The 23,896-nt window shown below is 36.8% G+C and overlaps 2 protein-coding genes across 9 annotated transcripts; one reads left to right on the top strand and one right to left on the bottom strand.

Annotated features, from left to right (window-relative positions):
* Positions 1-470: 470 nt before the first annotated feature.
* Positions 471-10,233, bottom strand: LOC133854884 (transcription factor-like protein DPB). Of its 5 annotated transcripts, none has more exons than XM_062291175.1 (10): positions 9,912-10,233; positions 9,303-9,550; positions 8,644-8,723; positions 7,854-7,897; positions 6,815-6,877; positions 6,532-6,678; positions 6,361-6,429; positions 6,042-6,140; positions 1,381-1,451; positions 471-1,076 (listed from the first exon to the last, which is right to left on the bottom strand). In XM_062291175.1, the coding sequence occupies exons 2-10, from the start codon at positions 9,524-9,526 to the stop codon at positions 839-841; spliced, it is 1,035 nt and encodes a 344-aa protein (XP_062147159.1). In that variant the 5' UTR covers positions 9,527-9,550; positions 9,912-10,233; the 3' UTR covers positions 471-838. The 5 variants fall into 5 exon arrangements, with proteins under 5 accessions (XP_062147159.1, XP_062147154.1, XP_062147150.1 ...); XM_062291170.1 differs by having other exon boundaries at positions 9,303-9,553; XM_062291166.1 differs by having other exon boundaries at positions 9,303-9,644.
* Positions 10,234-16,809: 6,576 nt separating this feature from the next.
* On the top strand, positions 16,810-23,831 carry LOC133854914 (pentatricopeptide repeat-containing protein At5g27270). 4 transcript variants are annotated; one of them, XM_062291197.1, is made up of 8 exons: positions 16,810-17,515; positions 18,056-19,460; positions 19,600-19,911; positions 20,682-20,786; positions 20,870-20,957; positions 21,067-21,188; positions 21,591-21,655; positions 22,318-22,571. In XM_062291197.1, the coding sequence occupies exons 1-8, from the start codon at positions 16,985-16,987 to the stop codon at positions 22,423-22,425; spliced, it is 2,736 nt and encodes a 911-aa protein (XP_062147181.1). In that variant the 5' UTR covers positions 16,810-16,984; the 3' UTR covers positions 22,426-22,571. The 4 variants fall into 4 exon arrangements, 3 of the variants coding, with proteins under 3 accessions (XP_062147181.1, XP_062147173.1, XP_062147190.1); XM_062291189.1 differs by having other exon boundaries at positions 16,811-17,515; positions 22,278-23,831; XM_062291206.1 differs by having other exon boundaries at positions 17,374-17,515; positions 18,040-19,460; positions 22,278-23,831.
* Positions 23,832-23,896: the final 65 nt, after the last annotated feature.

A 23,896-nucleotide genomic window follows, 5' to 3' on the forward strand; every position in this document is an offset into this window, starting at 1 on the left:
AATAAAAATTAAAAACTAAAAATAATAAAAACTTCCAAAAAAATAATAATAATAAAAGCTTTAAAAAAAAAACCTTCATGAAAAAAAAAAAAAAAAAGATGGGTGATTCAAGCCACCCCATGGCCGGTCTGGGCGTCCCAAAGGTGCATTTTTTTTTTTTTTTTTTACAAGTTAATGTCAAACTTGTAGTAGCTGTAATTAAAATTAAACAGGAATCAGCAACTTGGCTGTTCGAGCCACTTAGTTGCAAGAATCAGCACGCCAACAAAATAAACAGGAGTCTTCAGATTGTTGGGATTTGCTTTCTCAGAACCAAGGCTGGAACTGAAATGGGGGGTTTGTATTACTTGTCTTCTCTTTTCAACTTCCCCCGTGTACATGAGATTATAATGGCATGGCAATGATATCACTGACCAAGAATGGAATCAATGGACATAAATGCAATACACACGATACAGGGGAGGGGAGGGGAGTCCAATTTTTGAACTGATTCTATAAATTTCTATGGAGCTGAACAATCCTCTACAGTCTAACACACTCCCATTTCTTCTACATTGGAGGCTAAAAAGCAGGAATAAGAATATGGCAAACAATTACAATGGCCTGAGATGGACATGTAAAGCAAAGAATTTGCCAAAACCAATACCCCTAAAAAAGTTTCTAAAGAAAAGGACTGATCTGCTTGTAATTTAGATATATCCAAAATAAGACAATCTAATTAGGTGAGGAGAATCATGGGGGGGGGGGGGACCTATGCAGTGCCGGCAAATTATACAAAAATATACAGACAACCTGGGAGTATTGTTCTTGGTGAGATGTTCAAGCTTGATGTTGCTGATTAATGTTCATGCTTGACACGTGCTTTGAGTATTCCGGGAATAGGTGGTGAGGTGGGAGGCCTAACCGCCGTGTTTGACACTGGAGGAAGAGGGATCTGTGGTTGATACATGCCTGTCATGCTAGAACCTTCACCTCCATCTGAAGTAAAATTGTGTGCCATATCATCAGCTTGTGGTCTTTCACAAAATTTCATTGCCTTCAGAACGTAGTTGTCATCATGGAGCTCAAATGGGGTGCTGCAAATAGGACCAAATAAAATGAAATTGTTAGCAACAATTATATACATCAAAATACATCAAAATCTGGAGAATATGCTTGGTTGGTTGCCAACTGAAGTACAGTATTTAAGTATGCACATGGAGGACTCCAACCCCCTAAAAACCTCTTCTTCTTCTTTTCCTCTTTTCAAAGTCTAGTGGGGACTGTCCCAGCATTCAACATCCCCACTAAAAAATGGCATATAAATGTAGCAAGCAGATCAATTGATTCATGGGAGCTGAAATTGAAAGGAATTTAGGATGCCCCCCAGGCGTCATTTACCTATTGAAGTCAAAATGTACCAGCTGCATATCTTCTGATATCTCCACTTCGACAGTTGCATGAGGACGTGTCTACAGTTCAAATGTCAACAAAAAGGAAAATGAGAGAAACGAGGAAGCAACTGGAATATCTAAGAAAAGTTCAAATTCTCACTATGCAAGGCACTTCGAATGAAAGATAAATGTCAACTTCAAATACTCTGCAGCTGATAATGCATAAAAACAATAGCCTTCTAAAGACTGAAAACGGCAAATACAAAGAGTGAACACACTGTGTAGATTTATTACTTAAAGATAGCCTACGTATAAAGTAAAAGCATGATTTGAACATCTCTGTAGACCCTCACTTTCCTCAGACTATGTGGGCTAGCTCCACACTCGTAAGTTAACTCATCCATCTCAACATCTTCATATCATCGACATTTTTTCCCTCATCAAAAAATGTCCCTTACAAAGGCAAATGCTGGTCAATATTCTATTTTACCAAGCTCGAATCCCATACTGAGGAAAAAAAGAATGAAGGTTAGGATCAATACCCAGTCGATCTATACTCACCAGTAGTTGAATCATTAACTATTTATCTCATTCACTGAGTGTTCTTAGTTTAGATTACAAAATAAGTTAGAAGTAAATTGTCATCATGATTTAGATCAATTAGAGTTGATTCCATTTATTTCAGATTTGCCTTGAACCAAGCATATCCCAAATTTGATTAAGCCAAAAACCCTAACTCGGTCATGATCAATTTAACTACATAGTTCCAACTGTAATTTGAACCAAATCAATTGACCGAGGTATAATTATATAATCGGATTGAGTAATACTATATACCACATAAACATCTTATAAATATCCTACAAAGCTGATATGACAAGGTCTAACAGCCATTGGAATTTTTTTTTTAACCAAGGCCTACCAAACTTTGATGTCACATCAGCTTTGTGGGATATTTATGTAGCATATAGCATTACTCAATCAGATTTAATCTGTGTTCTTAACTCTACATGTTTGGATGACCCACATACAACTGACCTAAAGATAACTGAATTGGATCAACTAGCCAAGAACAATCAATGTAGAGAGCAGTTACACATCCATTTGCGGTTCATCTCTTTTGCAAATCCACCATTGAATCAATGGGACCTACGTATCGGTTCGTCTCTTATACGGAGATGGACAAGAGATGGGCAAAAAATTGAAACCAAACATTTCTCATTAATATATTCTATACATGCTTTGTAACATTCTAAATCAAGTTAGTAGAGAAAAAAAATAAGAATTAGTTGGCCCGATGACGTTCATAAGTTCTATAGTTCTGTTGTAAATGTTACAGTCAAGTACAAAGGGATAATGTGCAAATGATGAGAGTTGGTTTGTGTCAAACACAAAACTTTGTCAAAAACAGAATGAAGCCAGGCGTGTGGTGTATGCAACCCAAAAAAACAAAAGAACAAAAAAGAAAAGACTTGTATGCAGGATCCATATCCAGAAACGACAGAAACGAAAAAGAAATCAAAAAAATTCCACATCAGGTATGTGTATAGTCAAGGACTCATAGTATAACAGTAAAGTTACATTAAATTATGGGAAATCTATGTTTATCCCCCACTAACTACCACCATATTTGCAACGTCTCCCAATGTTAAAATTTTTACAATGTCCCCCACTGGGGTTGCAATGGCACCCTTCCGCAACCCAAGATGTAAAAAATGCCCCACATAAGATTAAAAAAAAAGAAAGAAGAAGAAGCGCTTCAAAGCATAAAAACATACGCAAGTTGCGAAGATGATCTAGATTTGCCTCACTAAATATCAAGGTATCATCTGCCAACAAAAGGTAAGAAATGTTGATAGCACCACCACTACTAGACCCCATAGTGAAGCCTGATAAAAGACCCCCATTCACTAAAGCAATAATCATTTTAATTAAGGACAGAAATTTCCTACAACCCACATATAAGATTAACATGTGTCCCTTAGCATGTGAGAAGCACATATTATTTAAATAGCATGTGCTTCTTACATGCTTTTTTAATAGCATTAATAAAAAAACATGTGATTCTCACATGTTTAAAGGACACGTGTCATTTTTATATCTGGATTGAAGGAAATTTCTGTCCTTTACTTAATGCCTCCATGACAATAACAAACAAAAATGGAGACAAAGGGTCTCATGTCTCAAGCCACGAGAGCGAATAAAGAAACCCGTCAAAGAGCCATTCACCAAGACCGAAAAGCACACGGAGAAAATACAATATGCTATCCATTCACGCCATCTTTCCCTAAAACCGCATCTCCTCAACAAATACAAGAGAAAGTCTCAATATCTAACTTGCACAACACACCTGGTCCCTCGTAGATAATCCTACTATCAAGACATTCGTTGGCAATGAGAACTAAATCTAGAATCTGCCTACCCTTGATGAAATCATTCTGAGGCTTAGAAATGATCTTTTCCACTACCATTTTCAACCTATTAGTTAAAAATTTGGCAAAAATTTGTGCACTCCACCCACAAAGCTAATAGGTCGAAAATCCTTAATGTCAACAGCCTTTGGCTTCTTCAGAATAAGGGAAATAGTGGCATTGAGGCTTTTTTCAAACATACCTCTAGCGTGAAATTCATGGAAGACATTCATGATGTATACTTTAAGCACCTCCCAGCAAGCTCAGAAGAAACTCATAGTAAAACCATCAGTACCTGAGGCATTGTCACAATTAAGGACTTTCACCACCTCAAAGACCTCATAATCCTTGAAAGGTCTCTTCAACCAAATGGCTTCCCCCCCACCCAAAAAAAGAAAAAAAAATATAATAGAACAAGAGGCCATCCAACCTGGGCTGCCAATAGTTCTGCTCGATAAATAAGTTGTCATAGAACTTCACAATGTGTTCTCTAATCCCAGTCTAATTTGAACAAATTGTGCTATTAACCACCAGGTGCTCAAGGGAATTATTCCTTCTATACGAACTGGCTACTCGATGAAAGAACTTTATGCACTTGTCACCCACTCTTAACCATCGTTCCCCCGATTTTTGCCTCAAAGTCACCTCCTCCAAAAGCGTTTTCCTCTCCAAGTCATTAATTTTATTTTTTTTAATGACGAGAAACTCTTCCAAGGCAAGGCTGCTTTGTGTATCCACCCTTGTCGGGTAGACATCAACCCCTTCAAAACGCTCCCTCTACACGGATCGGGTAATACTCCAACTTCGCCGGCAGGCTGATCCCAAGAAATTGTTTGCACCCAAAGGGATTCGAACCTTAAACCTGATGGAAATGCCACCAAGACCAAAACCCTTACCACTTGAGCCAACCCTTTGGGGTTTCACTAATCACCGCAACCTCCTTCATTATCTTCTCCTCAACTAAGCCTTTGTCTTCCTCCAAACTTCAAGGACCCGTAAATCATCCAAAAGAATAAGTTTCTTCTTCTCTATATTGCCAAACACCTCATTCCAAGCTCTTAAATCAGTTTTTAAAGCTTTTAGTTTGCAAGCTAGAATGAACTAGGAGAACCTGAAAGTGATAAGAGGTCCACCACAATTTCACACTATCTACAAAACCCTCTTATTTTAGTCACATGTTCTCGAACTTGAAATATCTTCTAGCTCCAAGAATGCCACCACAATCGAGAATAGGAAAATGATCCGAGCACAGTCTATGTAACGCCCAGAAATAATTAAAAGTGCGAATAAATAGAAATACATTGAGAAATAATAATGAAGTACTAAAATATAAATAAAATACATGTCACGACTGTAATAAGAATAAGTGTAGCTAGGTTTAAAGTGCCAAAACGCCAAACGTTATAAATTGGGCTCAAAAGAGACTTAGGCTACGTCCATGAAAACAACAGCACGATCCGTCATCAAACTATATTGTGATTAAACATATTACCACTGAAAATTTGAATATTTTATTTTATTTTTTTGATAAGTAAGTAGAGAAGATCAAACTATCGTAGTTTTGAATACCTTTAGCACCAACAAGAAAACTCTCAAGGTGAAACAGACCACAGAAATGAGTTGAAACTTGAAAAGCATCAAACAACACATATAAAACATTAGTTTAAACAGAATAAGAAAATCAAGGAAAAAAATGTTCAACCTTAGCAGCACACCCAATCTTGGTTGAAGACTCTAGTGAAATAATAACCAGAACAAAGTACTTGAAAGGTAAGCCTGATATACAACCTTGAGTAGCAGGGGGTAAAACTATGGCTCTTCTAATTCGTCCACAATACGCCAGTAAGTTATGTCAGGCAATGATCCAAAGAACTCAGCAAACTAAAAACTCATCCAAGAACAGCAAGAAGGTTGACGTGTCTGATATCATGATTTCATGAATCAAACACAATTCATGAGTCCGACTAAGCAACCACCGACTGTCGCTGTGCACTAACCAAATTACATCTAAACGTTTTCTTTTTCTTTTTCTGATCATTTAGTTACACACTCAGTGCCTGGCCACCCCACTCTCATAGGGGAAGGACTGCCATTGAAGCAAAAGCTTATGGGCCAAACTACACCTAAACCTTAAGTAGGATTTATTATACAAATTTGGAGGTGCCATTCATGGCAAAACTTCAAAACATAGTAACATTAAAATCTACTCACAGAATGGATAAAATAATGATACAAGGAAAATAGTGAAGAAATCTACCTGAACCAGAATAAAAGGTAAAGCCACACCCCCGCTGGGAGCATCTCCAGAGCTGTACAATTGCTCATTTCGTTCTATCAGGTTCTGAAGACCTATGAACTTGATGGAAGGAGAACAGACATAATCAGTACCTATCATCAGGTTCTGGTTTATTTTTTAAGGGGGGGAGGTTAATTCTTTACTGACCCAGACATCGTTAAAAAAATAAAAATAAAAACACAAAAGGAAAAAGTTGTCAAATGAAGCACATGCAAAAAACAAATTCAAGCCAAAGTGATGATACACACAACAGATAGAAAGTATGAATAGCTAGCCATACTTGTTCCCGCAGTTCTTGCAAATATGCAGATTTCTTTTCAATTCTATTTCTGAGTCCAAGACGCTCTGTCTGCATCCATTAAATTTAAAGCTCATATTAAATCTAGGACAGTGATTACAGAAAATTCCATTCAATATACACAGGACATGAAAACACAAGCTGCAGTCGCACCTTTAGTTCTTCAATATCGTTCAGGCTAGTACGAGGCAGACCTTTCCATTGTATCTCTTTTTTATCCTTGGATATAATATCCATTGCCATGAGAACATTCAGGGCATCATACACCCTGCGCCGGATGTTTTTCTCATCATATTGTTGCTGCCAAAAAGAAGTTCAAAGAAAATTAAATAGCTACATTATTAAGTTCCAGTTTCAACCTTGAGATTACATATTTTTGCAGATATAATTGGGGATATGGAAAACATATTTATCTGACTGGTAAAAGAAAACCAACCTGATCTGGGGATGTGACACTATTGCTAGGATCAGCAAATTCTGCCACAAGCTCATCTGCTACCTGGATATTACTTTAAACTCTCAGAATCATAAATGGATTGCAAGATAATCAGTTACATGGAAAATAGAAATGACAACCATTGCAAAGATGTGGGAGTAATAATGAAAATTGTCTAGATGTGGACTGGAGAAATGGTATTCTAGATGCAGAGCTTCAAGATTAGAATAAAGCACTTGACAGATATTAGAAGAAGATTCTAACAACTTTTTTTTATGAACGAAAAAAAAAAAATTGTGATCATCGTCAATTTTGCTTGGCTACTGAATACATCTTTTCAAAGAGGTAAAAAGAAGCGTGCCACAGTGCACATTAATATGACTAATACCAAGTCGATGAAATTTGGAATATTAATATGCTCACCCAAACAATTAACTTTCAAATTCACACGTTCCCAGTTCTAAACATAAAATTGATGGATCTAAACGCACCTAAGTGAATATTTTCATTAAATCACTGATTACTCAAACTTAGAATGTTTCTTAAACAACTAAAATCACTGCTATCTTCCTATTCAAAGACTGGATGAAGAAATTAATTGTAACACTTTGTGAAAGTGAGAAAGAGAAACTAATCCAGCTTCATTCAGCAGCGTATTCCCAAATTTGAATGCCACAAACTCATGATCTAACTGCAATCCTTCTAGCAGAAAGTTATGTGCCAATCACACACCACTGTGAAGACAAAGTTATGCCAATAAATGTGTAATATTACTGGGAAGACAAAGTTATGAAAACCCACTTTAAGAGCAATTATATTAAGTTACGAAGTCCATGTTGCCAATGACCAAGAACAAATAACTCCATCTTTAGCACATGTGCATCAACACACATACACTCAAACATATTATTACTATGATAACTGCAAACATTAACATAGTATAAAATAAATAGGAATAAGCACTCATACAGTGAATATCATAACTTCCACCAAACACAATAAACAAGAATAAAAGAATGACTTCAACAAATCACCTCACCTCATTGTAAGTAGTTCTCCCCTTGCTTTCCACTTTCTCGCACACTGAAGTAGCAATGAAAATCATAAATGAGATCAGTCAGAAATTTGCTGCCATTAACTGTTTTTTTTTTTTCATTAAGGTTTATAACAAAAATAAAAATATTGACACTAACTCCTTCAAAACAATGCCCATCCTGGGGAAAGCAAGCAAACAATAATACTTTCTGCATGAAAGTTTAAAAGCTTGTTGGGTCGGTAGATTTAGAGGGGAAAAGAGAGTTTACTGGAAAGGAAACAACAACTCATTCTCTATATGTTTTTCAACTCTTCGCCCAAAAGTGGCCAGATTTGGGTCAAAAGGAAAAGGTGCTAGCATTATTTTTCTACAACCACCAAAATACCCACAGCACGACAAAATGGCAAATGTAAAAGAAATGACAGAGTGATAAATGGAAAGGATACAGCTTAATTTATTTCCAGTTGTCTAAAGAGATAACTAGTTACGTCTCCTTTCCCTTCTAAACATCCAGACAAGTGGAGAAGAAGTCCCTATCTTTTCCTCTCTCTAATAAGAGATCATATTTATTTACTTATCAAAAAAAAAAAAAAGAGATCATATCCACTCCTCTCCTCTCCTCTCTTTCCTTCCTAATATCACAAAGATAGTGTAGAATTTGGCTTCTCAAGTTAGGTATGTGCATTGAAATACTTGCTAAACGATTTCATAACTTGCAAAAGTTGCAATATTTTATCAGGGAATACTAAAGCAATGAAAAGGGGAAACAGAGAGATGAGGACGAATATAATACCTTTCATGCTAAATTGGCGGAGTCCTCTTCCACTCTTATCACCTCCAACAGCCCGTTGCCCTCTCTTTTTCTTCTTGCTACTGTTTAGAGACTGATACTTAGTAAGTATTGAAAAGAAGTCAAAGTTATATTTGTTCTTTATTGATAAACATGTTAAAAATACAGCCCTTGAGAAACAAAAAGCAACTAATCATCCATTAGAACTATAGAATGGAAAAAAGCTCACCTCCAGCATCAGACTAGAGAATCATAGAAACTAATATGGACACTATGAATCACCATAATAATATCAAAGCCAAGTTTATTTTTCTACAACATCAAATCCATAATTCCCCAATTTCAACTTTCTCAATCTTACCCAATTATAAATTATGCCAGTTACATGAACCATATCACCAATTTATGACAAACGAAGTTATCAACATAATTCCTTTGTGGATGCTTGAATAAGAATGTTAAAAAGTGATACATTTTACCAACTCGCACAGTTACAATTCCAACAGCACTCAATTCCCTCATAATACACTATTTTACATAAAAACCTTAAACCCTAAGACATGAGAACTCCCAACACACAGTCAAATTCAGCAGCATTATTTGAATTATCACCATATTTTATAAACACAAGCTCAAAAAAACAATAATATAAATGGACTCACCCAACCGCGCCTTGGGATCCGGCATCATCGCCATGTATGTCAAGATGGTTTAGTCTAAATAAAGTGCTATCACTGGCGGGTGTAGCCATCGTCTGCTCACTCCGGCTCGAAGGAGACCCTACGCTACGGCTTGTCGACACCGACTGGCCCGAAATCGTGGCGGCACCACGACCCGGTGGCTCCTCCTCCTCCTCTCGACTCAATTGCTGGTTCCTTGTCCCCATGACGGTTCCTTCCGGTTACAGTTCCTACTGTACCCAAATTTTTTTATATATATATATATATATAAGTAATCGAAATTTTATTAAAAACGAGAGGGGGCAACCCAAGACAGGAAGTATCCTGGAGAACACCTAATCAGAAAAAAATAAATAAATAAAAATCAAGAAACTGTAGCCCAAAATTAAACACCGAAAAAACAATAATTAAGCAAAAATCGTCAGAAATTATTAGTTTGGAGGAAAACCCAAATGAGAACTGACCTCAAAATTATGTGGGTGTATTTAGTACACCCAATATTGAAGCAAAATAAACAATTAAATAAACAAAAGCAAGACTGAAATTTTGAAAAGTGATTGGGTATGGAGGGCAACCCATAAGAGAGCTGACCTTAAGGGTAAGTAGGTAATGAAGAATTAAGAGGGATGAGCACCAGTGAAAGCAAGAGAGGCCTCAGTCTCCGAAATTGTGTAGGCGCAAAGAGTGGGTTTTGGCGTCTAAGGATTTAGCAAAGGGTGGGGAGCAGTATTACGGAGTTAATCTGGCGATCCAAAGAAAGGGAGGTCAAAGGTGGAAGGAGATGGAGCCAACTGGGAAGAAGAGGTTAGGAAAACAAAACGCCAGGGTTCAAGACTTCAAGCGCTCGGGAAAGAGGGAACAAAGTAGGAGGGTTTGGTTTTGGTTGGCTACAATTTCTGCTACCATTTGCTGTGTTGGGAGTCAGGACCAAAAAATACTAAATAAATAAACAATAAAATGGCTTATGGCTCTAACTTTTTTGTTTTTTGTTTAATACTTTTTCCAAATGATGATGGATTTTCTTTTAATTTAGTTTATTAAACCACATGTAATAATAACATGCATTTTAATATAATTCAAGTTAAGTCTCTTTCGTTTAGAGAGAGAAAGTCCGAGAATCTTCTAGAGAGCGAGTCTTTAGAGAGAGAAACTTGTCTTCCGGGGGAGGAGGCCTCACGCCTCCTCCTTCTGGCTTCGTTTTTTGGCTCTGTTTCCCCTTGGCCGTTAGGGCCAGGGTTTTGTTCCCCCTGGGTTGTCCTTCCAGTGGTGGATGTTGTCTCCAAGCCATTAGGGCTGTTGGAGTTTTCTTCCTCCCAGTGCTGCACTGGTGGAGGTTGTTTTGTCTTTGTTTTTCTTTCTTTTGTTTTTCTTTGTCTTTAATTGGAGCAAGCAGAGGCTCTTGGTTTCTGGTTCGTGGAGATAGACGGGTGTTGGAGAATGGCCGGCGGAGATGTTGTTCAAAGTTAGATCTGTTAACCTTGGTTGGCTTTTTTTCGACAAGAATCTTCCTATTGCGGTCTTCGGGCTTCTCCGGTCTCGATGGTTACCTGGCGGGTCGTGTAGCTCTCTCCTGGTCGGCGCGTGATCAGCACACGCCGGGGGTCTTCCATCCTGCCCCTGCGCGTGCGGGTTATGGCTTGCTTTTCCGGCTTCGCAAGGTGCCGATCTGGACTTCTGAAGGTCGTCCGTTGGTGGGGGGGGTTCCCGGAGACGACGTGTGTTCCGCACGCGCTGGTTTCTCTGACTGTTTGTTTCCTGTGCTTGTATTCCAGTGCTTCTTCTTGTTTTGTTTATATATTCTTTATCTGTTTCACAGTCTATCGATCTTCGGTAGCTGCTTTAAGCTAGGGTTTTCCCTTGCTTTGTGGTTATAGGTTCTTTACCTCTACTCATTACCTTCGGCCGTCGGCCTTGGTTTAGCTTTGCCTACGGGCGTTTGTAATGCCTTCTTTCCTTTGATTTGTGTATATTTCTGATCGTTGTAACCCATTTGGGTGATTTCCGGGCGTTTGCTCCGGTAATGAAGAAGGTGTCTTTTACGTTCAAAAAAAAAAAAAAAACATGCATTTTTAAACATATATTAACTTAATAGTTTGCTCAAATAGGCCATGCTTGGTTCAAATGATTGAAATAATCAAAATCAGGAAAAAAAGAGAATTAAGATTAAGGCATAATATGAATATATTTGATCAATATATCTTATTATAGGTTTATCAACCTAAAGTTTAATTTTTTTGTATAGATGGTCAAATATAATTTCTTTTTCTTTTTCTTTTTTTTTATAATAGATGGTCAAATATAATTTCTTATGTAGTGGAAATAATTACAATAAGAGGATGTGACATGATTATTAATGAAATATCTGTCTTATTTTTTTCAAGTGCTTGATAGACATGAATATATTCCATGGTTTATATCTTATCTTCTGTTATGATAATAGAGTTGTATAAGGATATAAAAATTGTTACGAGCAATTTTTGGCATGATATTTTTCGATTACAAGGGTTAAATTTTAGCTCCTATCACCCGCAAACGAATGGTCAATTATCATACATTAGGGGGTCAACAAAACTTTGGAGATGTACTTTTGATGCTTCACAAGAGATATAAATTGTATACGCCTAATCTTTGAAAAATATGAGATGGAATGACACAATTATTAATAAAATTATAGCTAACGTGTTTTGAAATATTGTTTTTTTTTAAAAAAATTTTAAAAAGGTATTTTGATGTGTCCTACAGATTGAAATTATTTTTAAAAGTGTTTTGGGTTTGAATTATTTGTTATAATACACCGAGAAAAAGAGAGAAAGGGGAAATAAAAAAAAAAAAAATTAAGAAGAACTCTTTTTCTTTTTCCCTTTATTCGTCTCAGGTATAAGATGCCCACATGCCTGCCTTTATTTCTTTTTTCTTTTTCAGAGCTTTTCCTATATATATATATATATAAAATAATAATAATAATAATAATAATAAAAGAAGCCATATATACTTTTATGTTTGGTCCGAACGTGAGTCTAAATCCCCAGATTCTTGTTATTCCATACTTTTTATTAAATAAAACGGCACAAAAATTACTTGCTAATTTAGTGTTTACTTGATTACGCTAATTTTGACTATGTCAATGTTGAAAGTGAGTTACATCTACATTTGGTCCTTAATCTTTAGACAAAGCAAATTACCAAAAGGTGTTTTCAGAACTTCATAAACTTTTAGGGTCAATTTTAAGCTCTATTTGTTTCGATGCAAAATATTTTATATTATAAAATATTTTTCTAAGTTTGTTTCATACGAAAAAAAGTGATAGCGGGCAATGGCCGGTTACGGCAAAAAACGAACGGCAACTTTCAACGAAGTTAGGTTGCGGCCGGCAAACTCCGGTAGCTGGGGATAATAAATCGTGAGAGAGAATGTGTGCGAGAATAAGAAAATCAAACTCGAAAAATAGTTTATGATATTAAAAAAATGAAAAATATAAAAAAGCTTTACGGGCTATTGATTATCATTTTCGGTTGCATTAAACACCGGAAAATATGAAAAAAAAAAAATTTAAAAATTTTTTTCGCAAAAACAAATAGAGGCTTAGTTGAAATTGGACCGTGGAGATTATAATATAACTATTATCCTATAATATACCACAAAAGACAAGTATCCCAATTTATAAATCAACTTCTCAAGCCAAATCCGAAAAAGATATGAGGGATAAAATTTGGATGAGGAGGAGGAGGAGATCCCTTTCATTTCAGAGGAAGCTTCTGCTTCACGAAAAGCTTAAGGGTGAAAGGGGGTCATGGGGTCCAAAAGTTGGTACTTGAAGCAAAAGGACAAAGCATGACTGAAAGTGTGACATGAGGGATACACTTCAATTATTACCATAGGAAATGAAGAACTACCCCACCTTTTGGCACATGAATACAAGAGCTACAAACCAAAGTTGCATCAATGTGAATTATATAACATGATTTTCTTTTCAAATGTTGTCATCTAAAACTGGAGCTTGAATCATTAGATTCTTCTTTTATTTGTGTGCAGACCATTGAATTCTCAAAAAGTTGAGATTCTTGCAGTGAAAAATGGTCCAAAATGCACTCAACATTTATGGAACTTTGGAAAACTTCAACCTCAATGGCCTTTTGTGGGCTTTTGAGTTTTGTCAAAGAGAAACTCTGTCAGATGGGCTATGGACAGTATTACTGGCCTATACAATTGATTAAATTGTATCAAATTGATATGAGCTTAAAATTTATGAATTATATGCTCTATTAAAAATACATTGAAGAATAAAATATTCATATTGTCGTGTCTCAAAAGTGAGCCCATTACATTACTTTCTTAGCCACACATTTTGTTTCTCATTGTTTTACTTCTCGGTGAAGTTTGATTCTTCTTTAAGTTTAAAGATTTTACTTCACTGTGAAGTATTTTGACCGATTCACTTATTTACAAGACTTGACACTTTCGGTCACTTGTAAAAAAAGAGCAAGAGAGACAATATATGCGAAATAGAAGAAAAAAAAAATGGGAAGCCAGCAGCTTCGTGTGTAGGGACAGTAACTTCGTAACGAAGAGAAAACGTAACTTTGTTGCAATCTCACATTGGTTTCTCACTGTTTGTAGTGCCGTTTACGGCTTAGAGAACTAGATAAGAGTTTCTCTTGTGTATTAATTATTTTCGTGTGTAAGAGTGAGATTTTGGTGTAATTGAACTTTTGGGTTTGAGTGATTTTTCTCTGTACTACTCTTTATGCTCTACCTTTTGTTAGTGAATATTATCTGGATCGTCTCCGCCAGTAGATGTAGGCTTATTAAGCCGAACCACTTAAATCTTTGTATCTTGTGTGATTGTATTATTTTCTATCGTGCTATTTTCTACTTTATTGATGATCTCTAAAATTAGTTTTGCCGGAACACATACAAGAATTACCTACATTTTGAACACACACAGCTCAAAAGGATAATAGTTAGTCTCGAGGCAAAAACATCCTCATTGGAGAATCACTTTGAAACTCTATTCTTTGGAGAATCAGTTGCCTTTCCAAATTTATTTCCTCAAGGGTACAGGAGCAGTGGAGCTGCCCAATCTGCAATGGGCCTCCAGCATCCATTCTAACTTATACTGTTGGATTGTCCCTTTGCAATAATTATTTGGTACAACTTGAGATGGCCTTTGGTCTCTTATGTTTTCTGAAGTCAGCCCATTAAAGTTTCCTTAGTGTCCTAGTCTCCGTTCCCGAGTAATGTTATACGTAAGACTTTTATTTTATTTTTATTATTAAAAAGTGATATGACTTTGATAATTTTATGCTAGCCATTCCCATAGTGTGAAATTCATGAATTTCAAATCCATGCTGCTGTTACTATGGACCAACTTTGGCTGGCAAGGAACAATCTTGTTCACAATGACATTTGCACTGAAGTTTCCAAAACTTTGAAATGGGTTGCTTCTTCCCCAAGAGCCTATGTCATGGCTTGGAAGAAATCAATTTAGCCAGCATCTGTTCAGGCAAACTTTGATATAGCTATTTTTAAATATTCCATTGTTGTATATGAGAACTACTATTTGTCCTTTTTTTGTACAAATTTTTTAATAAAAAACTAACTATTGAATTTATATGGCACTTTCATTCATGTGGATTATACAGATCTAATAGTCAATTTTTAAAAAGTTGTATAAGAGAATGACAAGAGAATGCGGTTTAACCTTTTATCTTTTGCGTATATCTACCAGCAATTTCTCTTATTCTACAGTAAATTGCATTAAAAAGTTTTTAGACGCGCTAATTATAGAAAAAAAAATGGTTAAGTGGGCCGAGCATTCATGATAATTATCTCATTTTATCAATAATGTTGACTCCAATTTCCAACACCAAGCTAACAAATAGAAGATTGCGTTGGCCCTAAACTTCACTTCTCAAAAAACAGATGTGAGAAGATGACTGCTTGATCATTCTCTCATTTTCTTTTTCTACTCTCCGTCCTACTCTTCTCCTCATATTTTGGTTTTTTATTTTGTTTGTAGGTATTCTCTGACTTGATAAGAGGCCTCTTTGCTATGCATCTCTCTATACACCTCCGTGTTGTGTCGTTCATTTCCTTTATGCCCGGTGCTGCTATTTGCTGATTGTATTTTTGCTTTGAATAATAGTTTTATTTTCTTTAAATATGCTCTAATGGGCAATTTATGAGATAAATGTTAATCGGATGTGAAGAGTTATCTCTCACAACCGGTTTAAATAAATTATTCTAGGATATTTGGCTACCATTATCTTAGATCTAATTTGTTCAAAGTAGATATGTTATTTAACTATTTTTGTATATGCGTTAGCAAAAGATGAAAGTTATAGATAACATTTTATTATAAGAATTTTGTTTGTATCTATGACTATGTAACCTCATAGCACGTGTTTATGATTTTGCAGAGTTTTATGCTTTGTGATATAATAGTTTTATGCTTGTGATCTTTAAACAATGAAACACTAGGACTGTTTGGTTCGAATTTTATTAAATATTCTAATCGGGTTTATTCAAAAACCCGAAATCCCGCATCAAACCCGAATTTAAATATTCAAATGTCAATATTCAAATGGCATGATTATTTGTCATTAATTTATTAAAAATAAATAAATAAACTTATTTTTTTTAAAAGAAAAAAAGAAAAAAGAAAAAAAAGGGAAGGGGTGGCCTATTTTAATAAGAGTAATGATTCACTACCACCTAAATATACAATTTTTCACCACCTTGTCTATATGGCAAGGTGGTCCCCCACTTTAATTTAGTTTTAAAAAATAAAAAAACTCAAAAAATAGTGGGGGACCACCTTGCCACATAGGCAAGGTGGTGAAAAGTTGTATATTTAGGTGGCATTGAATCATTATTCTTTTAATAAATTTAGGATAATGCTAAAAATACAACTTTAGCACAACTATTGCACAACCCTAATGCACATTGGGGTGGGACACTGTGAGTCTGTGACAGTGCCTTGGGGTTGTACAATAGTTGTGCTCTGGTTGTATATGAATCGGGGCCCATAAATTTAACACCAATCAATACACAACTTTTCATACAATCCAATTATTTCCTACCATTAAAAAACATTTTTTTTTCCAATATCAAAAATTCAACACCCAACACACAAATTTAAAAAAAATTCGATTTCTATTCGATATCCAAACACATTTTTATTGTTTCGAAATCCGTAAATAAATTTGGAATATTATTCTTATTCAAAATATTCAACACCCAAACGGACCATAAGATATTTCGTTCTAAAAATAAAATTTATATTCATCTTTATATTAAGAAATGTTATACAAACTCTTTAATTAAAAGTACTTATTTTACGATATTACAGCAAAAATTATAATTAATTCATTCAAAATTTAGTAGTGATTTTACTGCAATCGGGGGAATGTGAACTCTTGTGAACTTGACAGTGGCCGCCTCCAATGCAAGGATAGATCAGTACGGGATATTTATCAATTATCCTCCCTAAAATAATTCAGTGGATATGTGAAATGCGTTTTTGCTTCTCAAAACTGAAAGCAGTGGAACTTCTTCACTATCTCCATGAAACTCCTTTGAACTAACAAGACTTTCTCGAGAAAGTTTAAACTTTCCCGCGGACCAAACGCACAACCAGCACCAGCACAAGCACAAGGGAAGAGATGGACGCCCTCAAATCCTCCTTCCTTCTCACCACCACCCCACTCCTGCCTTCTCCAAACCCGCCCTCAACAAAACCCAGAATCCCCATTCACTCCTCGGTCACCCCGGACCCCTGGTCCCTCAGCGACGGCAACGACCCAAGCAAGCCCAAGCCCCGGTCGAAGAATTCCAAGAACCCGCTCTCCGACGACAACGCGCGACGCATAATCAAGGCCAAGGCCAGCTACCTCAGCCAGCTGCGCAAGAACCAGGGCCCGCGCGTCCAGACGCCCAGGTGGATCAAGCGCAGCCCGGAGCAGATGGTTCAGTACCTCCAGGACGACCGGAATGGGCACTTGTACGGGCGGCACGTGGTGGCGGCGATACGGCAGGTGAGGGCTCTGGCAGAGAAGGCTGAGGGCGGGTACGATATGAGGCAGGTGATGGCGTCGTTCGTGGGGAAGCTGAGTTATAGGGAGATGTGTACGGTGTTGAAGGAGCAGAGGGGGTGGAGGCAGGCCAGGGACTTCTTTGCTTGGATGAAACTTCAGGTTGGTCATTGCTTGGATTTTTCGGGAAAGTTAATAATAATTTTGGTTGGATTTGGTGAATTTCATATCTGGGTTTTTGTGAGTTTTTGGAAAAGCAACTTTTGCCATTTTTGTTTAGGAATTATTTTGCTTGGTGGGCTGGTTTGTGAGGGGTTTCTTTTCAGTGGGCCTTTGACTCTTTAAAGTTGCAGGTAGTCTTGGTGAATTACTCCCTTTTGGTGATAATGTAACTGTTGTATTGAATTTACTCATACGTTTCATTTGTGTTTATTTATTCAATCCAACATGTATTGGATTTGAAATAGAAGCATCTGTTTTTTTTTTTTTGCTTGGTGGGTGAGTTATTTGGGATTTTTTGGTTATTTTGTGGTTTTGTTTGTGTCAATTTCTCCAATCGAATATGCAGTGGTTTTATAGCAATGGGTGGTCTTAAATTAATGGTTCACTGTCATGAATAGCTGAAACTCGATGCTTTTCGAATTTTTTTCTTCCAAAGCATGGAGATTAATGTAGTGTAATGATAGATTTGCGCTCGAACAGTTAAGCTATCGCCCTAGCGTTATTGTCTACACAATTATCCTGCGAATATATGGGCAAGTTGGAAAGATCAAGTTGGCTGAAGAGACCTTCTTGGAGATGCTTGAAGCAGGATGTGAGGCTGACGAAGTTGCTTGTGGTACCATGCTCTGTACGTATGCCAGATGGGGACGTCATAAGGCTATGCTGTCATTTTTTTCTGCTGTACAAGAAAGGGGAATTGTACTCTCTGTTTCGGTTTTCAATTTCATGCTGTCCTCCTTGCAGAAGAAATCACTTCATGGAAAGGTCATAGAGGTTTGGAGGCAAATGGTGGATAAAGGGGTTGCACCCAATAATTTTACTTATTCAGTAGTCATCAACTCACTTGTTAAAGAAGGTCTTCATGAGGAGGCTTTCAGGACTTTTGCTGAGATGAAGAATGGCGGGTTTGTTCCAGAGGAGGTTACGTATAGCCTACTTATTAGTTTAAGTAGCAAAAGTGGTAACCGAGATGAAGCCTTAAGATTGTACGAGGACATGAGATCCCGGCGAATAGTTCCAAGTAACTACACCTGTGCTTCACTTTTAACGTTGCATTACAAAAATGAGGATTATTCTAAAGCTCTTTCTCTCTTTTTGGAAATGGAAAGAAAAAAAATTGCAGCTGATGAAGTAATCTATGGTTTGCTCATAAGAATATATGGAAAACTTGGTCTTTATGAGGATGCCCAAAAGACATTCGAAGAGACTGAGCGTTTGGGCCTCCTTAGTGATGAGAAAACATATTTGACGATGGCACAAGTCCATCTCAATTCAGGGAATGTTGAGAAATCTCTTAAAATTATTGAGCTAATGAAGTCCAGAAACATTTGGTTCTCGAGATTTGCTTATATTGTCTTGTTGCAATGTTATGTTATGAAGCAAGATTTGAATTCTGCTGAAGTCACATTTGAGTCTCTATCCAAGACTGGACTTCCTGATGCTGGTTCTTGTAATGATATGCTCAATTTGTATGTAAGACTGGACTTGGTGGATAAGGCCAAGCATTTTATTGCTCGAATAAGGAAAGATAAAGTAGATTTTGATGAAGAGCTTTACAAGATGGTTATGAAAGTGTATTGCAAGGAGGGAATGATAGGAGATGCTGAGCAGCTAATAGAAAAGTTGGGTACTGATAAATCGTTCAAGGATAATTGGTTCATTCAAACATGTTTTAGAACTGTATGTAACCATAGGGGAGATGAGCAACTTGATGAAAAAGATTCGTCCTTTGACCAGCGTGACAAAATGGCTCTTGGGCTGATGCTGAATTTGTATTTGGCAGACCGAAATTTCAAGAAAACAGAAGAAATACTGAAATTGTTGCTTGAGACTGCTGGTGGCTTGTCAGCTGCGAATAAGCTCATTAACAACTTTGCTAGAGAAGGCAAGTAACTCATATTTAATGTTTTGTTTTAAGGATAAATTTTAATTATTTTATGCAAGTCCCTATGAGTAAAAGCTTTATGATTTTTAATCCATGTTATGCAAGAATTGAAGTATGGTTGAGATTGATTTCTACGCAGGTGATACAATTAAAGCAGAAACTCTTACTGATCAATTGACCAAGCTTGGCTGCAGACTGGAGGCTACCACAATTGCTTCTTTGATTAGTTTATATGCAAAGCAACACAATCTGAAAAAAGCCCAGGAAGTCTTTGCAGCAGTTGCAGATTCTTCTTCAAATGAGAAATTAATATATAAGTCAATGATTGATGCATATTCCAAATGTGGCAAACCTGAGGAGGCATACTCGCTTTACAGACAGGTTGCTGAGGAAGGGCATGATCTGGATGCCGTCGCCATCAGCATAGTTGTGAACGCTTTGACAAATAGTGGTATGAGCGGAAAACTTAGCCAACTAACTACTAGTTTGTTCCTTTCTCAGTATACTTTGGAGCAATCAGATAAAAGAGCCTCCAATAATGTGCAAAACTCATGGATGTTCCATGGATGATGCACTCTCACAAACTTATTTATTTTATTTTTATAAGTAATCAAAATATTATTAAAAGTGCAAAGCGCAACTCAAGTACACATGAAATATATAAGAAAAACGCTTATCTAGAAGGAGGGATGCACTCTCACAAACTACTGCACATGTTATGCATTTGGGTTCAAAATTATATATAGCTTTATTTCTATATATTCTAGAAAACTTATCTTAATAAGAATGCTTTTATCAATCAAATGTAAGCAGTTAATACCTGTTTCTGCATAAACTTGTACTTTATAGCAACTGTAGAGATACAAATGATAGACTTCCAGCAGAGCTTAGCTTATATCAGCTCTTTGAAATTGTACCTTGTTGAATTGAAGGGCCAGTTGCCAGATCAAAAAATTCCCCAAAATTGTAATTAATATCTACGACAGTTCAGCAAAAAGCACTGGCCTCTATTGACAATCTGAAGTGCCTGTTAGGACTGTATACCAACTTTTCCGTTTCTTGAACAGCTCATTTTATTTGAAATCAAATTTCAACCATCATATTAAAGGACATACAATGACTAAATAATTAGGAGAATAGGGTGTGGCATCCAGTGCTTGGTTTCCTTTGCAGTTATTCTTGTGGCAATTTCAGTTAGTGATAACAGTTATCCATCGGCAGGCAAACATCGAGAGGCAGAAAATATTATCCGTGAGAGTCTTGAAGGCAGCTCGGAGCTTGATACTGTGGCATACAATACCTTTATCAAGGCCATGCTAGAATCAGGTATATATAAATCATTTAAATTATTTTTAAAAGCAACATATGCGGAATAACGCTTGCATTGAGCCATAAACTTCATTTTGTAGGTAAGTTGCATTTTGCATCTAGCATCTATGATCGGATGCTTTCCTTGGGAATTTCTCCATCAATTCAGACATATAACACCATGATCAGGTACGAGTTCAATGTTCTTTTGTTTATATGGAAAGTAACTCAACAAGAAGGTCTATATGCATCATACCAGTGACATGTAGCAGTTCATACTGGTTAACTATGTGTGCAGTGTGTATGGACGGGGTCGGAAGTTGGATAGGGCTGTAGAGATGTTCAATGCAGCTCGAAGCTTTGGTTTATCTTTGGATGAAAAGGCATACATGAATTTGATTAGCTATTATGGGAAGGCTGGTATAGTTCTACTTCTAACTCCGTTTTGAAGGGAAAAATGAAAAAAAGAAAAGAAAGAAAATTTTGGACATTGTTAATGTGTCAAAAGAAACTTCATTACTCTTGAATTGCAATACTTATATTGGTTTAGTTCATGGTGAGAAGAACATGAATAAAGTGATGCTGATTCCAGTACCTTTGGTGCTGGTTAATAGTTTGTGAGATGCACAGATACTGGAAAAATAAGATAAGTCAGGATGTTTAAAATTCTGATTGTTAGAGTAGGTGCTGAATGTGTCTAGAATTGTATTTGTAATGACATATGGCGGATTCTTTGTATTTTTATTTTTCCCTTCTCTCCTTTAATCTATAGAATAAAAGGTTGCGATACTGCCAAACCTCATAAATTTATCCTCTTTGTAGGTAAGAGGCATGAAGCTGCCCAGTTATTCACCAAAATGCTGGAAGAAGGGATAAAACCTGGAATGGTATGCACATATGTCGTATATATTGTCCAAACTTATGAGATCATGATTAAAAAGAGATCTAAATAGCACATTATTGGTAGTTAGAGAAGAAACCAAAAGGATATGTATTGCTGGTAAAATGATTTTATAGTTTTATAGGGTGAGGTATGTCATAATGTTCCTTAATACCATGACTCCAATTCACTGTTCAGTCTGTTTGTAATCTTATTTGACATTGATTGGAGATACATGATGTACTCTCTATCTCTCTCTCTCTCTCTCTCTCTCTCTCTCTCTATATATATATATAGCTTCTAGAATGCTTTTTCTTAATTTGAAAAATGTCAGCATTTCCAATTGGCGACAACAATATTTATCTGGGACCATACCCTCCACTTTTGCCATTTATCATTTTTGGTTGCTTACAATGCTAGCAGACACTCTTTAAGGTCATATATGCATTTGGTCTACCAATGACCCCCTCTTCCATTTTGAACTGGTCAATTTAATCAATTGGTTGAACACTTGAACAGTTACATGAAATGTTGTCTGCAATAATTTGTCTTTGCCCTCACAAAATTTGTGAGAAAAGTACACATATAAAGTAAAGTGCTTATTTCTTTTCTTTGCTGGGGAAATGCAGGTCAGCTACAATATTATGATCAATGTATATGCTACTGCAGGACTCCATCATGAAGCAGATAAACTTTTTCAAGCCATGCAGAGAGATGGTTACTCGCCCGACTCCTTCACCTACCTTTCCCTCATTCGGGCTTACACTGAGAGTTTGAACTACTCAGAAGCCGAGGAAATCATTGATTCTATGCAAAAAAGAGGCGTTTCTCCTTCTTGTGCTCACTTTAACCTCTTACTCTCTGCTTTTGCAAAAGCAGGTCTGATAGGGGAAGCCGAAAAGGTTTATAAAAAGCTTCTCACAGCTGGTTTATATCCTGACCTTGCATGCAATCGGACTATGTTGAGAGGTTACATGGACTATGGACATGTGGAAGAAGGCATCAAATTTTTTGAACGAATTTTTGAGTCTGTGCAAGAAGACCGGTTCATTATGAGTGCAGTTGTGCTTTTTTACAAGTCTGCAGGAAGGGATCTCAAAGCTGAAGGTGTGTTAAATTCGATGAACAGTTTAGGGATCCCAATCCTTAAAGACCTTGAAGTTGGATGGAAGCTTAAAACACCCTAACATAATAGTAATAGGCCCTCATATTGTTAAGGAGTAGAGCAAAGAGATTGAGAGAGGTTCAGGTATTTGGTAGTGGAACAGGGTTACAAACAAATGCCACATTTGTATATCGGCAGTGCCATTGATTAAGTCAATTTATTGGCAATGGTCCCTGCCTCGATTGAATAGCAAAGAGTTCCTCTAGCCTATCAAGACTCAAATTTGAGGGAGATGCCAAATTATTGTCTAAACGACTATGGTGAACAAATGTAACATGGTTGCATATTAGCAGTATGTGGCAAATGGTTCAGGACTGTTATATTGTTAATCCTCTTTGATCAAGTGGCATAGAGTTTCTGTTGCATGAAGACTTCAAATTGGTGGCTTGATGACACTTTGACCAGGAAATCTATGTTCAGTGAGTAGGGCAACTTGGCAGTCTTGCTGGGAGGGCCATCATTACTTAAACGTCCATCTTGTTTGTTGTATGGAACCCGAAATTTGGCGGCATGAAGCTGAAAGGATATACATGGAACTATTCTCCACTGGCTTCAAGTCCTGATCTTGCATGTTATTGGACCTTGCTCGGAGATTACATGCACCACTGACATTTTGAAGAAGGCATCCACCTGTTCAAAGACAGCGGCAAGTATGCGGAAGCATACGGGTTTATCATGAGTACGGCTGAGCAGTTTTTGTAGTAGCAAGGAGCAGCAGTGGGATGATGGTCGTCTGAGACTGTTGTGTTGCTAATCCTTCTCATGTTAGAGTGGCAAAGAGCTCGTCTCGTGTGTCTGACTATGAAATGTTCTTGGTTAATTATCATGGGAACTTGGCAAGTGAGCTTGCAATTTCTGTGGCTAATGGCCTTTGTACAATTTCCTTGCACGGACAACCTTTTCCCTCTTTGCAGATCTGTATGACCTAGTGTATCTGAGTGTATTAAACTCTTCTCAGAATCTGAAATTAATATTTTTTTAAATCCCACGTTTTGAAATTGCAAATTTATTTTCCTTCTCTTTTGTTAATAATTGTCATTGACTCCTTGCATTTGCATGCAACTACTAGGATTTTTTTGGAAA

The sequence above is a fragment of the Alnus glutinosa genome, chromosome 1 (genome assembly GCF_958979055.1).
Source record: "Alnus glutinosa chromosome 1, dhAlnGlut1.1, whole genome shotgun sequence".
NCBI classification, from domain to species: domain Eukaryota; kingdom Viridiplantae; phylum Streptophyta; class Magnoliopsida; order Fagales; family Betulaceae; genus Alnus; species Alnus glutinosa.

Bases quoted from the DNA above. Each gene is read 5' to 3' on its own strand.
- LOC133854884 (XM_062291175.1), bottom strand. From the start codon at position 9,526: ATGGGGACAAGGAACCAGCAATTGAGTCGAGAGGAGGAGGAGGAGCCA. The intron at 6,430-6,531 runs GTGCGACTGCAG...TAATGGATGCAG, and splicing joins ACGATATTGAAGAACTAAAG to ACAGAGCGTCTTGGACTCAG. The intron at 6,141-6,360 runs GTATGGCTAGCT...CCTTCCATCAAG, and splicing joins TGCAAGAACTGCGGGAACAA to TTCATAGGTCTTCAGAACCT.
- LOC133854914 (XM_062291189.1), top strand. From the start codon at position 16,985: ATGGACGCCCTCAAATCCTCCTTCCTTCTCACCACCACCCCACTCCTG. The intron at 17,516-18,055 runs GTTGGTCATTGC...GCGCTCGAACAG, and splicing joins TTGCTTGGATGAAACTTCAG to TTAAGCTATCGCCCTAGCGT. The intron at 20,958-21,066 runs GTACGAGTTCAA...CTATGTGTGCAG, and splicing joins ACATATAACACCATGATCAG to TGTGTATGGACGGGGTCGGA.